Source organism: Nomia melanderi, chromosome 1 (assembly GCF_051020985.1).
Source record: "Nomia melanderi isolate GNS246 chromosome 1, iyNomMela1, whole genome shotgun sequence".
Classification (NCBI taxonomy): Eukaryota; Metazoa; Arthropoda; class Insecta; order Hymenoptera; family Halictidae; genus Nomia; species Nomia melanderi.
Genome location: NC_134999.1, coordinates 284,148 through 300,389, shown reverse-complemented (window position 1 = coordinate 300,389; position 16,242 = coordinate 284,148). Strand labels below are relative to the sequence as shown.

The following is a 16,242-nucleotide window of genomic DNA, read 5'->3' as shown; positions in this document are numbered from 1 at the left end:
TTTGCACGTACAATAAATAATCATGATATTTGAAAATGAGAGAAATCCAAGATTCGATTCGTCCCGCACGGTTTACTCGCATGGTAAATACTGAATTCAGGCAGCTTAGAGACTAATAATAATCAACACATTTGAATTTCCAAGCCAAGCTTGCCATTTTAAATATGAAATTTCGAATAACGTATTTTGGAATAGCTACAAATTCGTTATGTTCGCGCACGATCGCACACGCGTCCGCTTCGATTTATGAATCAGAAACCGAAGAACAAGATGTTCCACAATCTGAAAAAAAAAATTGCAACGAATTTATACCGGCCATTCCATTTGTGGACATCTGTAAAAATACACAATTTTGATGAAAAAGATTCTGGATGCAAAGCAGCCCTGGACAACATGTCAAAACCGTTGGGCTATTTCCAATTATTTTTCCCAGAATTTTTAGTAAATTTCAATATAAAAGAGACAAATAACCACGAAGACAAGTAACAGCGAATAAAATATACTAAAATATATAATTATCCATTATTATTGGAGGACTTCACAAATATGTATTTCTCGAAATGACATAAAAATCAGTTTCGACCTCGCAGTCTCAACCGAAAAGTGTTTTGGTCGCAACCGATCTAATATTTTCATTCCGTTCCGGCTAACACCTTTAAACTGAACGGTATTGTTATGTGGACCAATAATTATACGAGATGGAATCTATTAGAAATAGGTGACGAAATAATAAAACAGTATATATATATATATATATATCCACCCAAAAGTAAGTTAAGGTCCGCTTTCCTTTACAAGACCGTCTATGGCCTTGCCTGGAGAAAAGTCTCTTAACTTCGCGTGACAAAATCCAGATACATCTGGTTGACTTTCTATCTCCTCCGTTTATGGCATTGCCTGGAGAAAAGTCTCTTAACTTCGCGTGACAAAATCCAGATACATCTGGTTGACTTTCTATCGCCTTTGTTTGGACTAAAGATATATGAACGTTGGACATTCTTGCTGTTGCTAGCTTAGCATTAGTAATAATTCAACAGAATTAGTGTTTTGCTCAAGAACCACACCGGACTTTCTTTATCTAATGTGCCATAATGGGCATGATTTCTTTTACATATTTGTTAATTATTAGCGCGACTACACAGCTTTAAAAAAGACATTCTCAAAAAGATTAAAAACTAAAATAATCAATTGCAACCTTACTGCTTTTATAATTTACATAATTCCGAGCATCATTAAATGTACTATGCATGTGTTTACATATTACCAAATTCCATGTCGATATCATAAACATTTTTGTAATTATACGTTATTTAACATTTTTCATGTTTACCTTCAATTTCAAAAATATTAGTTTAGTAGAGTTCAGTGCTCTGTTTAGTATCATTGGAAAAGGCAAAGTCTAACCTTTAACCCTTCGCACTCGAAAGTTTTCCACTTGAAATATTCAATACTTTTCAATTAGTTGTAGACAAGATCCTTTAAAATTTATTTATCAAGAAATCACAGATAAATTAGGGAACAAAGCTATTTTCTTTCAATATTTCACGTATTCATACAGTATACAAAGGTTAACGGTAAATACAAAAGTTTATAATTTTACTGTATCAAATCATTTGGCGATTGGGAATCGCCTCTCGAGTGCAAAGGGTTAATAAAAAACACTAATATGGTGTGCTACTGTGGTGTATTACTGAGACAGTTATAGCAATTTTTATTTAAAATGACGTTCGCAAAGCGTCAAGCGCTATTTGTATGGGTACAGAATATTTTCATTTTAAGACTTACACTCTGCGACAGAACTATGAGACACTTGGGATTTTATCTAATATTTTATTAATACTAATTTTTTCATAAATGTTTTCGTTATTAATCCAAAGGATCAACTAAAGTACATACGCATTTCCATAGCGGCAATGTTGTTGAATTAGATTGAAAAAAGTTTCATTGAAATTTCTAATTTTTGATAAAATAAGGTGCGACAAAACTATAAGACAATGTATATTTTAGGTAAGAAAAAATGGGTGAAAATTAACGAACAAATTTTTGTTTGATTTATTAGTAATGTGTTGTGCCACCTTTCTTTTTTATAGTTTCAATTAATTGTCGTGGTATCGATTTATATAAATTTTTTATTTCATCTTGACTTAATTTGGCCCACTGTTCTTCAATACGAGCTTTCAACTCTTCCACCGACAAATACTCTTCTCCATTTCCATATTCAGCACGTGCTAAAATTCCTCAGATGTTTTCTATTATATTTAAATCCGGAGACTGCTCGCAGGTCATGATAAGATTTGTATATTACGGTCTTCAAAATATTTGTTTACACGTTTTGCTGTATGCACAGCGACATTATCACGTTGTAAAATATATTTTTCACATGAAATAGTGTTGGCATGTCGCGTTAATTGTTCTTTTAATATTTCTATATATTTAACTGCATTCATGCCAGTGTTAATAAATTTGATATTGGTTTTCCCGTAGTATCCTATTGCGGTCCATACTGTGATGCTGTCTCCGCCCATTTGCCTTCTTGACAAATGCAATTTTCCCTTTTACAAATTATGAAAATAATATGATGTACCATCTGGTCCATCTAAATTGAAACGTTTTTCATCTGAAAAGATAACTTTTCGCCACTTTTTTTTCCACTGGAGATGTTTTCCCGGAAAATCTTCCCTGGCTGCTTTGTGTCGATTCGTAAGTGGCGGTTTTTTCTGTAATTTTCGTCTCTTTGAATGCGTGGCTCGTTGAATTATCCGTTGCACGTTACAAGTATTGGTGTGAACGTCAGCTTCCGCTGCAATTTGCCATACTGTCAAACTAGAATTCGACGCTACCCTCAGAATGGCTTGTCGTTGTCGCTCGGCCGTCGCTTTTGGACGCCCACCAGGATGTTTTTTTCCACAATTCTCTCTACATTTTTAAATAATTGTGCATGGCTCATCGATTTCGCCCAATCGCTCTTAAAATTTCTGAAATAGAAGTACTCTTTTCTTTTAACACGTTGAACGCCGCACGATTTCATAGAGCAAAATACACAAAATGGAAAAAGTACAATATTAAATCATTTGACTGAGTTGTGTTGTTAACGTATACGCCCCACGCTTTACAACTGTATTGTTTTATTTCTGGAGTATGCCTTATAATCATAATTATCAAGGAAAGGGTCTATAGTTTAAGATGCATAACAGAACAAACCAATAAATTAATTTTTCTAGGAATTAGTTTAACAAGTACCTGGCTGAACATTACTCTACTGAGCAAGTCGCATTCTCGCACATAATATTTTTTTATGATGTCTATATTAGTTTAAAATAAAACATTTTAGTTGGAATATATTTAATATTATATTTATGTGACAAGTTTGTATATAATCAGGAAGGGATATTACGGTGAACTTTGTTAAAGCATGGCAAACATAAATGTGGTTTATCCACACAATTATTCCAGAATGTTGCAACTTTTACAGTACAGTTTTACAGTACACGCCCCACGATCAAATGAGCGCATCAGCAATAGTATTAAGATGCCCATAATTGACTGCATAAGGAATTTTTAAAAAATTCTTCATTTTACGATGATAATACCAAATGGCTTGAACGGAAAGTTCAGCGTGGGGCGTATACGCCACACGCGGCAGGGAACGTGTTAAATGCCTCCCTCTGTATGTATCATAGAATGGCCACTACTAAATACCATTGCAACTAGAACTGCAATTAACTTCAGTTTCAATTATATCGCCATTGGTCTCCGGCATTATTTTTGCGATTATTTCTCTTTGCAACAAAACAAATCTTTTGACTGTATGAACTAATGAATTTCTTAATGGAACTTTCGCAGTTTTTTCTGTAACAGTAATATTAGACGATACGTACTTTTTTCGGGTAGTTTCTTCAACTACAAAATCATACTTTGGGTATATGTTGCGATTTATGGCTTTACCTTTTAATCTAATATTTATGTATTGTTTTTTACTGACATTGTTTTTGTCCCACGTAAACAAGCCACTGCTTCATCTGGAGTAAAGGCAGTTAACTCTTTTTTAGGCGAAAATAATACTCATCGCAGTTTATGTAAGTCTATTGGAACTTTTAGTTGTTTCATTTAATATTTTCGACATATCTTTATTTTCCTGTTTTCATAGATGTAGCCTGAACAATTAAATTTAATTGCTCATCCTTACCTACAGCTAGTGCCAATGCTTCTCGCCTTTGACTTCGATCTGATTTTTCTTCGTATGATAATCGTGGACTAGAAAAATGGTTTTCCAGTCAATGCTGATGTTTAGTTTTAAATGTTAGTATTGTCCGCTGACAATTCTTCTATTTTGTGCACAAATTGGTACAAAACTTTCGAACTTTTTCCTCAGTTAATTGTTTGTATTGTTCAGAAGCATCATTTTCCTTTAACGTGTTAAAGATAGAAGAACAAACAGCAATTGTGTTTTTCTTTGGATTACTTCCAGTGTACCACGAATTAAGGAGCTCCCTTCATTTTTGAAGTAGCACTCGTCTAAAAAGTAAGGATACTTAACCGTTTGATACATGCAATGAGAAAAATGAGAGACATACCTGAAGTTCGTCCAAAAATTATTCTGTAAAATCTTAAAAATAATTAAAATAGTTTTTTTCGATCTGAGGCAGGTTGACGCACAACGCACAAATTTAGAATGCCTTGATAAAGAGGTTAACCAAACTCGCAAAACTTACGATTAACAAAAACGGTAGTTTATTAATAAAATAACAAAGGGACTATCGCAGGGGAATCACGCTGTCACCCTGCCGCTCAGTCACCGTTCGCTTGCTGACTCTCACGAAAAATAGCCCCGCCGATGCATTTTCACTCGCTTATAACTCCTACCCCCATTTATTCTTTATTCCTTAAACTTATATCTTTCTCACTTGTATTCCTGTCACTTGTACTCTGACTTTTCCATTCATAATTCAGATTCAGGCGGTCACGTGCACACTGGATTTTTACGTCGCAGTCTTGCGGTTTTGTCACCTAGTTCCAAACACTCTTCTTTCGCATCCTACAGGCACTCGAGTGATCGAAAACACAATTACCCTATTTTCTAAATACATCGGCACCACCTAGTTGCAAGGCGATATCGACCATTCATACCTACGTTAGTGAGGAATTGAGACAACACAGTGGTACACTTTAATATTAACGAAATGTTTATTAAATTGTATTATATAATGTCATATAATGTTCGTTGAAGATTCACCCAAGACTACGTTTACACTCTCTTAGATTCTTCTCGATTTCGTTTATACAGGTAGTAGCCCTCCTACAGCACGGAATTCTACAATACGGTTTCGCTCTAACACGATAAGATAAATTACGAAACTCTCGTATAACACTGTACACGGCTTCACGCAGAACACAGTATTTTCTAGGGACCTATCTACCGTGTTATAGGAGGGTTACCTGACTATCCGCTGAACTCGCATGCACTTTTATCAGTCATCCCCGATCACTCTTTTCTCTTCTTCACAAGCATCTCTTCTTACTTGCACCCTGTCCCTTGAATCCATATCTAACACTCTCGCAGTCATGTATACGCTTTACTAAGTACGCCATTTTCACGGTGTGGTCGCTCGGTTCCAAACATTCTTCTTTCACACAGCTCTTCAGCCACTCAAGATCGTCCTGTTTGCAGTCATAATTTCTCTAAACATACCAACATCACCCCGTCACAAGACGACACCAGCCACGCGCCCAAACAGTCGTTCATTTGTACCTTAAGAAATTAAACGTTACAATTCAATATTTCGACCTATCGACAGACCCTTTTAACAGCGCGTGGTTATGAAATTTAAAACTAACAGGAAAAAAGGTGTTCCAATGCCAGCATCGGAAATATTGTAGTTGATTTCGAACGAGATGTCTCTTTCGGCCGAGCGCGAGCGGTACCTACGCATTGAGTGCGCGGTCGCTCCCGTACATCCATTCCTTAAAATTTGTATAAAAATGAAAGCAGCAGGTATGGCCGTCTCAAATTTATATATTCTTTTTCTGTAATGTTTATATTTTCATATAAAAGTATCTTCATATCTAGCGATCGCAAGCGTTTTCTTCACCTTTTCCAAAGTTTAAATTGTTATAAACATTGCGTAGTTTTACCATAAATTAATAAATGCTTACGATGACATTAAATAATCAATATACAACTATTATCACGCATATAGATGTTCTCGAAACCTATCATTTGATGATTTATACTGAATATTTGGAATCAAATCATTGTTACTTCCCATTTCAGAATTTTCACTTTAACGCGTTATACTCGATTACACAATCGTTTAAAACGAACTTGAATATTTTGGATTTCTGAATTTTAGAGTACCCTTACCTGATAGAGAAACAAATTTTGTCAAACCGTTGAACTTAAAAAATTGAATTTTGGTCAAAGAAAACGGGTTTCCGAACCACTATGCGGCGAGCGGCATCCTCTGACAACCTGCGCAACCACCATAATTATCGCAGTCACCACAGAACCCTACGGTAACACCAGGGAGAGAGTACATTGTGTTCCCCTCAATTTCCCCGTTTCCTTCTTGGTTTTCGGCACGCGCTGTAATAAATGGTCCGTCCCATTGCAATTGAAGTATCTCGTTGTCGGTTTCGGGTCTCCAAACAGAAACGATGATTTGCTAAGTGGCTGCTTTTCTTCCTTCATCGGGATCGACATCGGCACTTGTTTCTTCGCGGCAGGACAACTTAAATTACAAACTAGCTTGTAAATTTTTTATTTATTTTCAACTTCGTCAAGTGTTCTGTCTTCGTATAATTGAGATTTTCGACATGGGTCATCTGCATGCCGTCCACAATATACTGCACTAATGCTTCGATTTAGATGCATCTTCTAGCCATAATCTCACTCATCACTAACAAATATTCCTGCACAGACTCGTCCCATTGCGATTTTCGGGATGATCTTGAGGAAATGAATCTTCAATTTTGGTAATTACATTAAGTCGGTAAAACTAGTCCAATTGACATTGTGTTTCGACTTATTTTAATCACAATAATCTCAACAATTCACTGGCACTACGTTTGAGAAAATAAGATTGAGATTACTGAAATTGATATTTCCTTTATTGCATTTATATTTGACGATGCTCGGAGAACTGTGCCTGTCTCACTTTTTCTCATTATACTCGTTCTCCGACTTTGTCGAACTGTGCTCGAAGAGAAGTGACGAAGGACGCAAATGACGCAGTATCATTCTCCCAATGACGCGTCGACTCCGTATTTGAATCCGATTTCGTCGTATTCTGTTTCATTTGGATCTTCGTTTACGCGAATCAGCCGACAATGAAAACGGCCGCGAGTGGCCGTGTTCTTTTGTCGCACTTCCCCCTTCAGTTCGAGATGAACCCCTATCACACGCGACTATACTATCCACTATGGCTTGCCATACTCCACTACTACATCAGAGTATAGCACAGGATGTTAATAAAGAAAACAGGAATTCGAAGATTAAATTATTCTTTTCCTGCGTAACATGTACGGTATTAACACACTATCGGCGGGTAACATCATGAGCTTGACTCACACGTATAGCGGGCGAAAATGAGTGAAGTATGAAAAAATGCACTTTTTAGAAAACATGTAATATCTTCACATCTAATAGTAGGATTTCAATGAAATTTGTAAAATAGGTATCACATAGTATTTCGAAGATGTAGATGAAATTAAAAAAAAATTCAATTTTTAATTTAGTTTTCTATTACTTCATTTAATGTATAACATGGACCAAACAATAATTGTTAATTTTTTAAAGTTTTAAAAGTTCATGTAGTAAGAGAAAAGCGTAATAATGTTTAGGAATATTTTATTATTCAGTTTCTTATATAGTAATTTCATTCACTTTGTAAGTACAAAACTTGCAGTGTCAAAATAGCACATTTCATAAAATTATTAGTTTTCCTTAAAAATTAATAAATTTAGGACTAAACACTGGTCAGGCTTTACGAAAAACAACCAAAAACATCATTCCTGTCCAAAAATTAGTGACAATGAAAAAAAACAAGCATTGGTAAGTGTTTTACTAACACTTAGTGTACGTTCTGCATAAAAGGTATTAATACCCGACCCGCCGATAGTGTGTTAATAGAAATAATTGTTTTATTTTTAAAAAACATAGGAATAGTTAATAGAATAAGATACAAATAAATAGAAACGATATAGCTTGCAGTGGTACGGGTCTTTTCTGTTCCAAAGCCAACGCGACCCTCTAAAAACTCTCGCCGTCGCACTTAAAAATCATTCTCTTCCACACAAGCATTCTTCTCACTCGCACTTCCAACCAACTCTCAACCACACCCCACTCTCACCATCGCGCATTCGTCATCCTCGCTTACGCATCGCTCGGAAAACTCGCCAACCCTTGGGCCTGGTCTTCATCAGTCCCTTTCTCTTTTATGGCCGTCTTCCTGTCTTTCAGAGTACTGTTCCACTGTCGACTCTTTTACAAAATTATAAATAAAACAATACCCAGCGAAAAAATCTTCTTTTCTTTGTGCCGACCCACTAGTATTCTCATCAGAAACGCATAGTATCATGACAATTCTTACTTGTTTGTCTATTAAATGAATTATTGGAACTATTATAACCCTATTGAGTTTTCAAGAAATACTTCTATCGTATATGATATATTGATACTATTATTTGAAAACTCTTATAATCCATGATTATCTTATTACTTTTCTAATGATCCAAATGGGAGTAGATTTTCGTTTAATTGTTATAATTACACTACCGACCAAAAGTTTGGAATTACTTGCTGATTTCCGTCGTAATTGAATACATCGATTAAGTTTGAAATGATCGTTTGTTGTTACATAAGATATTAATACGCTGCATTATGATTTTAGAGATTTCAGCTGATTCTTATGTCCATAACGCTCTTATATAGATAATACACCCAGTTTACGGCAATCCTCGGAATGAACTTTCCTACTACCGAGAAAGATGTTTTGTTGTCGGCATATACAGGAACCCGTGATTCTTTTGTTCTGTAATAAGCGTTGAGCGTTACATATAGGAAAGATAGAAAATTAGAAACATGAAATCTAGTCCAAATGGTACGTGCCCACTAATCATTTTTGTAATCTTCGTTATGCGTTGTCGCTTCTTAAATATCTATTTTGCTCTAATTCTTACATTCAGCATATATCGCGTAAGAATCGTTGAAGAACCATACTAAAAATAATAGGTCCCCACGCAACGGTAGTATTTTAAGGACCGACGAAAATGCAAGTGATTTATTATAATTGCGAAACCAACGGTACTGTCCGGACACAGTATGTATTCTTCGTCAGCGCCGGTGCCCGCTAATGCTTCTTTCTAAACCCTTGACACTGATGATCCTGTGAAAGTGGAGGATCGATATTCGAAGGATCAATTCTCCCAAAAAAGCTGGTTGATGGAGCATATCGTGTAATTTCTTACAGCAGTAAAACATAGTCAGGCTTTAGTCTACGCGTATCGACTTAAAGACCATTTTCATTGTGAATCATGAGATAATGTGTGATGTCGAAATAGTTTTTAAGCTCTTAATACATTGCCAGCCGCTGTCACGCTCGCGTGACTTATTTTCTTAATGCCTTCTTTAATAATTATTATATTGCAACTGACTATGTTGCGAACAATTGCGTAAATATCACCGTTAGCGAGTAGTAGAACCTGCGTGAATCTCGCCGGCGACAGCGTAATGGCGATCCGAGAAATGACAGCGCTTATTCTCTGAAAGTTTGCATCCCTATGCTTATGACGAACTAATTTTCTAACGCTATGCCTATGACGTACAAAATACTCTATTCAATGAATATGACGTACATATATATACGCATGCGGCGGGAAGAAGTCAGCGCTGTGGAGTGCACTTTGTATTCATGCGTGGAGCGGTAAAGAGGTTAAACAAGGCTTACTTATCTCACGTAAAAGTAACAATCATTTTTTTACTTATAATTAATATTATAAGTAATTATATAGTTATAATTACCCATATTGGTTACATAAGAATAATGTTAAATTAAGAAGTATTTGGAGGGACCTTCGTTCGTCCGCCACGTGGTCGGGAGATTATGCTCCCTCCATTAGGATGCAAAAAAATGAGCAGTTGGACTGTTTCACCAAAAAGAATAAACACAATTCTTTATTCCGTTTTTATAACGTTTTCACACTTTTTACCGCAATACTGAATTAATACCTATTTTGTAACCGCGATTATGCGCGTCGTAACGTGCGTCCTCTTCGTTGTATAATCTCCGTCTCTCTTGTGTCCGCGCCAATCTTTTGTTTTTCCCCTTTTTTTGTTTTTACCCGTCGGTAACTTACCGTTACATCATTCCCCCACCAGTAACTAAGTTACGTTCTATCAAGTTACAGCGCAAATCATATAACTATTTTTACTATCCTAAACCTAGCCTACTTACTCTATTTCGTGGACAATGTTAAACTTTGCATGTGAAGACAATAACAATGAGTAAAACAACGTAAACTATACAATTCTAACACTTAATTTCTAAACTATTATATATCTGTTACGCTTATACTATCGCTAAAACATACTAGCCGTCTTATCAGTCTTCCTGATCGAGATACCTGTGATCTTTCACTTGGCATTTTTTTCTTTGGTTTGTTTTCGTTTGCCGCTTTAGGGGTGTGGTTTGCTGTTGGATGTTCGGTGCTAATAAATATGCTGGCTTTAGTCTATCAATTGAGACGTGTACTGGTTTCCCTTTGACTTGTACTAGAAAATACTTTTCCCTTTTGTTCAGTACTTCGAACATTCCTTCGTAAGCCGGTTCGAGCGGTTTCTTCACTTTATCTGTCCTTACAAATACGTGGGTGCATGTTTTCAATTCCTTGTTTACAAATATTTTTACGTTCATTCCGTGTCTCGTAACGCTGGGTTTGATTGTTTCTATGTATCTCTGCAACCTTTTTGGTATGAATGGTCTGATGTTCTCCGTCGATGTATCGCACCATAACTCCTTTCCGGATGGAAGTGAATAACTTTTCAAAGGACAATGACTTGTTTTTTCTCGTAACTCCTTCAGCTCGTCGTCGTTCTTCTGCTCCTCCGCTATTAGGTCGTAATCAATTACTGCGATTGTCGCTTCTGCTACCCCAGACAGGTTATCTGCAACCATATTTTCCTGTTCTTTAATGTGACATAAGATAGTCGTGAACTGCGATATATATACTGTGTAATTGTCTGAGTTGGCGAGGGGATGCTTTTTCATTTCGTTGCTTGAATGCGAAGGTCAGCGGTTTGTGATCTGTAAGGATCTTAAATTTACGTCCTTCTAATAAGTGCTTCTAATAAATGCTTCATTGCGAGGTAGATGCCCAGCAGTTCCCGGTCGTAAGTGTTATAGCTTCTTTGGGTGTCACTCAATTTTTTTTAATAGAAAGCTACTGGTTTCCAAGCTCGGTTCTCATATTGCTGTAATACTGCACCCACTGCCCAATCAGAGGCGTCTGTGCAAAGTGCTAACGGGGATTCCGTGTCGGGATACGTGAGTAATGCTACATCAGCCAGCTCTTTCTTGCACTTTTCAAATTTTTCCATTGCCTCGTTGGACCAATGGATTTTCCTCTTGTCCCTTTTCTTACAGCCTTTTAAATATTCGTGCAACACAGCCTGGTTATCTGCAGATTTTTTAGAAATGGACGATACAAATTTATCATACCCAGAAATGTTCAGAGTTCCCGGATCGTCGTTAGCAATTTGTAATTTAACCTTTTAGGTACTGCGCGCTCGTCCGCAAGTGGGTACCCCTGGGGACAGCAAATGAATAAATTATAATTTCTTTATATATTTTCCAAATTGGTGTGATCCACGAAAGCCACTATAGTGACGTTCCGTAAAAATAGAGGATCTCAACTGAAGACCACTATAGTGGCGTACCGTTCCAATTGATGCCATCCGCGAAAGCCACTATAGTGGCGTACCGTATCTAAAAGGTTAATATCGCTTCCACACGTTCCGCTAATGGTCGGATTCCTTCTGGTGTAATGTGATATCTCAGAAAGTTTAATTCCTTTACTCCCATTATTGATTTTGGTAGGTTTATTCTGACACCCCATATTCGTTTAATCTTCTAAACAGTAAATCTAGGTGCTCTCCGTGCTCCGTTTCCGACGCCGATGTTACCAAAATATGATCCAGGTACGAAGAAACGCTGGGTAACCCTTGGAGCACTTGGCGCGTGAACCGCTGCTGGAAGCTCGAGGGTGCATTTCTTAGACTGCTAAAAAATCCAACAATTAAACTAAAATTGAAAATCCATTTAACCTGTTAACTGCGGAATTTAGTTTTAAAACTCCCGGGGAAGGCAAAGTTGAAATTGAAAACCAATGACGAGTACAGATGTCAAATGCAGAGTAAACGACATCACCTATGATATATTGTTATAAAGAAATAAAGCGAAAAATGAAAAAGTGTTACATATTTATTTGAAAAAAAATATATATATATATATATATATATATATATATATATATATTGTTGAAAAAATTAGTGTTATTTTGGGTCCAAAAGTGACATTAACAATAACAATAACAGTAACAGCACGTCAAGCACAATTAATTGATTAAAAGCTCATCTACAAGGATCATTGGAAACTTTTAAATCGCTATTATGTTATTATTATGTAATATTAAATTTATTACATTTCCAATTTCTTGACGATCGCCTTTCATATTATTAAACTTATTATTCAACTATTGAATCAACTGTTACGTGCATATCTGGGCTACATTTGCAACTTTGTAATAAACCGTTTATGAACAAACCTCAGATAACATTCCTTTCTTATTCTTACTTGTAGAAGTGAAAGATTGCACTGCTGTAATGTTGTCGAGAAAGTAAGAAATTAGTGTATTCATTAGAAAAATCTAGTCGAATATATGGAAATTCTTTTGGTACGGTTTATATATGTACGTACACCAATGAACTTTGTTCAAATATTTTTGTATTTTCAGCTCCCCCACCTGGATCTTCAGCAAGTGCCTCGGTTGGCGGAGGACCCGAAGCAGCTGGGAACAATGTGGTGACTCCCAGTTCCTTAGGACTTGTTCCGATACAACAGACACACACGCCTCCTCAACCTCCTGAACTGCCAAGTCAGTATTTTCAGATTTATACATTACTTCCGTATATGTATGTTTATGACTACGGAACGTTATCTAACGTTTAACAGTAATAGTTGCGGTTTTCATCCTATAATTTCTTGTGACGCTCTTATTTATGTATTATGTATTCCATCATTTCATATTTCTGTGCACATGTGGATAGACATACGTTTACCATCTTGACCCTATGTCGCTCATCAAAGACTAAGAGTAAATTTTCTATAGTACATCAAGTAGGGATTGATTGTGCAGCGCAAGTGATGTAAGCAAAATTGCTTCATCATTTAACATCCATGTATACCCGCTAGGGGCTGTAGGCTGCACCAACACACATTAACACATAAGCATTGATCGTCGTAATAATGTTCGTACCGTTATCGTTTACCTCTAGATTATATATTTGTCTTCATTCTCAGTTTACATCGTTTACACCTGAAGATGATTGCATTTTTCGATCAATTTAGATTATAAGTAGAAGACGTCGTACGTAATACTGTACCAAAGTACGAATTAGTTCGTTCGTATCTATTCATCAAGTAGAAATATTACTACGAACCTGCTTGGAACCATATGAGTAAATGTACAACAATGTACAAAAATGCAAGATCGATTTAAAGATGGATTGGAGTTGAAAGTCGAAAGCTAAATTAAAACGACAAAAAAGAAAAGAAGAAAACTGTCTGTTGGCGTCACATGTTCGATATAGGTACTATTCACCTCTCACGTTAGTGCCATCGGCTTCTGGCTTAAAAGTGCACAGGGACAAGGGGATTTTTCCACTCATTACGTTCGGCTGTCAACACATTGTCATTATTGGTGCGCGTCGGGGTCCCAGCATCGTGAGTTAAAGAGTCCCCTTACCCCTATGCATTTTTACGGCCGACGGCACTAACACGAGAGGCGAATATAATATTTGTCTTTAAAAATAGTTTTGAAGTTTATCGTATATATATATTATATCTGTAGAGGTACGATAGAGTATAATAAAGTACAGTATATAATATTATGGTTATTTATTTACAATGTTTTGAATTCCTACTACTTCTAAATAACAATTAAGGTAAAAGCATCAGTAGTTGATCGGTTAAGACAAATTCTCTGCGTGGATAATAGTAAACGCTTGCTCCTTTATTAATTAAAGAGATTCTATGCGTAAAAATACTATTTGAACTTCTTACATTATGTAACAAAGTGAACTTTTTTCAAATAGTTATATTATCTAAATTTTACAGACATTTCTGAAAATTCAATACTAGCATCAGAAGTTTTCTCGGAAATGAGAAAACTTTATAGTAACTGACCATATGTGTATGCTAGTGAATAATTTACCACTCATAGTAAAACCAAAAACTGTAAGGATGATTATTTTAATATCGTTTATTTGCAATGATTATGACAAATTACAAGTAAAGGAACAAATACAAATGAAAAGAAGTTAATTCCATACAAAATCTAATTCAGGAACAGAGTAAACGTTTTGAATTTTGCTTGGTCTGGTAGACTCATCAGTATGAGGAACTATATTTTCCCGTTCGTAATCCAGTACACCAAGAGTCTTTGGTTATTTTCATAATCGTCCATGCTTTTACACACATGATATAATTGCTATAAAGAAGTCCTTGTTAGGAGGCATCTCTAACTCAGTAATTTAATAATCTGTAAAATAAGTGCCTAAATAAATGTACTTTAATATTTCGTTGATTTTAACAATATCACGTAAGTAGTTATTTAACAAATTTAAACTCCATTAAATTGAGTCAATAATTGACGGTAGTTTCAGTCAATAGTTGACTGAATAGTAAACCTCTAAAATGCATTATATTTCGAAATCGAGAGTTCTGACTAGAGAGACCTAACCAAGATTACTGACGAAATTTTATGTAAAATGGATATACTGTAATTAGTTATCAAATTTGATTAATTTACGTCTGTAACTGACCGAACCTGTCAACTCCTAGAAATAACAAGAATGACAAGATTCAGTAGTTAACCTTACTGTTAAGTGTGCTTCCTTAAGGTTCGGATAACGAAAACATGACATTCATTAAATATAGAACTATAACAATTGAAGTAATGAAAGATTAAGTCGTAAAATGTTAAAAGCTTAGAAATTTCTTAAAGTTAATTATACACTGTTTCTTAAAAAGGAGGTTATGGAAATTACAATACGGAGGCATACATACAATCGACGTCAATGAAATAAATCGTTGGTTTTTACAATAAACAATTTAATCTAGGTAAAAAAGTGTTTCGGAGTTGAGTCGGTGGAAGCCACAGCATATTTATCGCGCCTTTATTGAAAGATGATTACTTTGGAAAATCATATTTTTTACGTTTTCCTGAAAAACGGTCAACTTGTGATACCAGGTGAATTACTGGTGCCCCTTTACCTTCAAAGTAACAATACTCGACTGAATGAACAACTGTGTCCCCACCTCTGAAACCTTCTATCTGGTGTGCACTGCGCCTTTGGGCCTTTTTGTCCAAGTCTGATCCCTTTTCAAATTATTATCATTTTAACTTCGTAATTGAGTTAGTCAATGAACATAGTAAAAGAAGTGAAAATCGAAAAACAGAATTTCTTTATAGTCGGTGGTATATTGTAGCGATGCGTGTCATACGCACACCAACTGTACCATACAGAAAGGAAAGCGGAATTCTACGTCATACCCGATATATATTGTTGCGCTGGGCGAGTCCTGGGGTGCTCGCCCGCGACATGTTTATTTACAATGTTCTTATTTACACTAATATTTACAATTTCATACAAATATTACAGAATGTAGTCTATAGCTCAACACGTCTATTCACGTCAACGTTCGCTCAAAGACTACTCGTTTGTCTTCGTTTACTCTGACCAACTCCTTAGCGACCAGTTTATTTCAACCCCCTTCAGATCCTAAGGGTTGGTACAGCCGTGCGTGCTAGAGGGACGAGTTCGATACATCGCAACCTCGTTAATTCGATGTATCGCAACATTGCCCTCCTCCTTCGTTGAGCGGTCGTCCCGACCGCGTCAAACTTCACTGTCGGCAATTTCAGTCCGACGACTGTGAACGTCTTCAGTCCGATAACGCTAACCTC

General features: G+C 36.1%; 2 protein-coding genes across 10 annotated transcripts in view; one reads left to right on the top strand and one right to left on the bottom strand.

Annotated features, from left to right (window-relative positions):
* The window catches only part of AGO1 (protein argonaute-1), a 134,794-nt gene that overhangs the window by 82,804 nt on the left and 35,748 nt on the right, over nucleotides 1-16,242 (top strand). For all 6 annotated transcript variants that reach the window (XM_076368526.1, XM_076368521.1, XM_076368520.1 and 3 more), the window contains one exon: nucleotides 13,009-13,149. In XM_076368526.1, coding sequence (XP_076224641.1) covers nucleotides 13,009-13,149 — 141 coding nt within the window. The remainder of the gene's footprint in view (nucleotides 1-13,008; nucleotides 13,150-16,242) is intronic.
* Nucleotides 10,170-16,242, bottom strand: part of LOC143174630 (uncharacterized) — a 58,020-nt gene continuing 51,947 nt past the window's right edge. For 2 of the 4 annotated variants that reach the window (XM_076368606.1, XM_076368605.1), the window contains exons 2-3: nucleotides 11,933-12,275; nucleotides 10,170-11,802 (exon numbers count right to left, since the gene is read on the bottom strand). In XM_076368606.1, the coding sequence (XP_076224721.1) occupies nucleotides 10,599-11,264 (666 nt within the window). In that variant the 5' untranslated portion in view covers nucleotides 11,265-11,802; nucleotides 11,933-12,275 and the 3' untranslated portion in view covers nucleotides 10,170-10,598. Of the gene's footprint in view, nucleotides 11,803-11,932; nucleotides 12,276-12,819; nucleotides 12,873-12,971; nucleotides 13,348-16,242 lie in introns of those variants that run through there. The other 2 variants (XM_076368601.1, XM_076368595.1) reach the window with 2 other exon arrangements.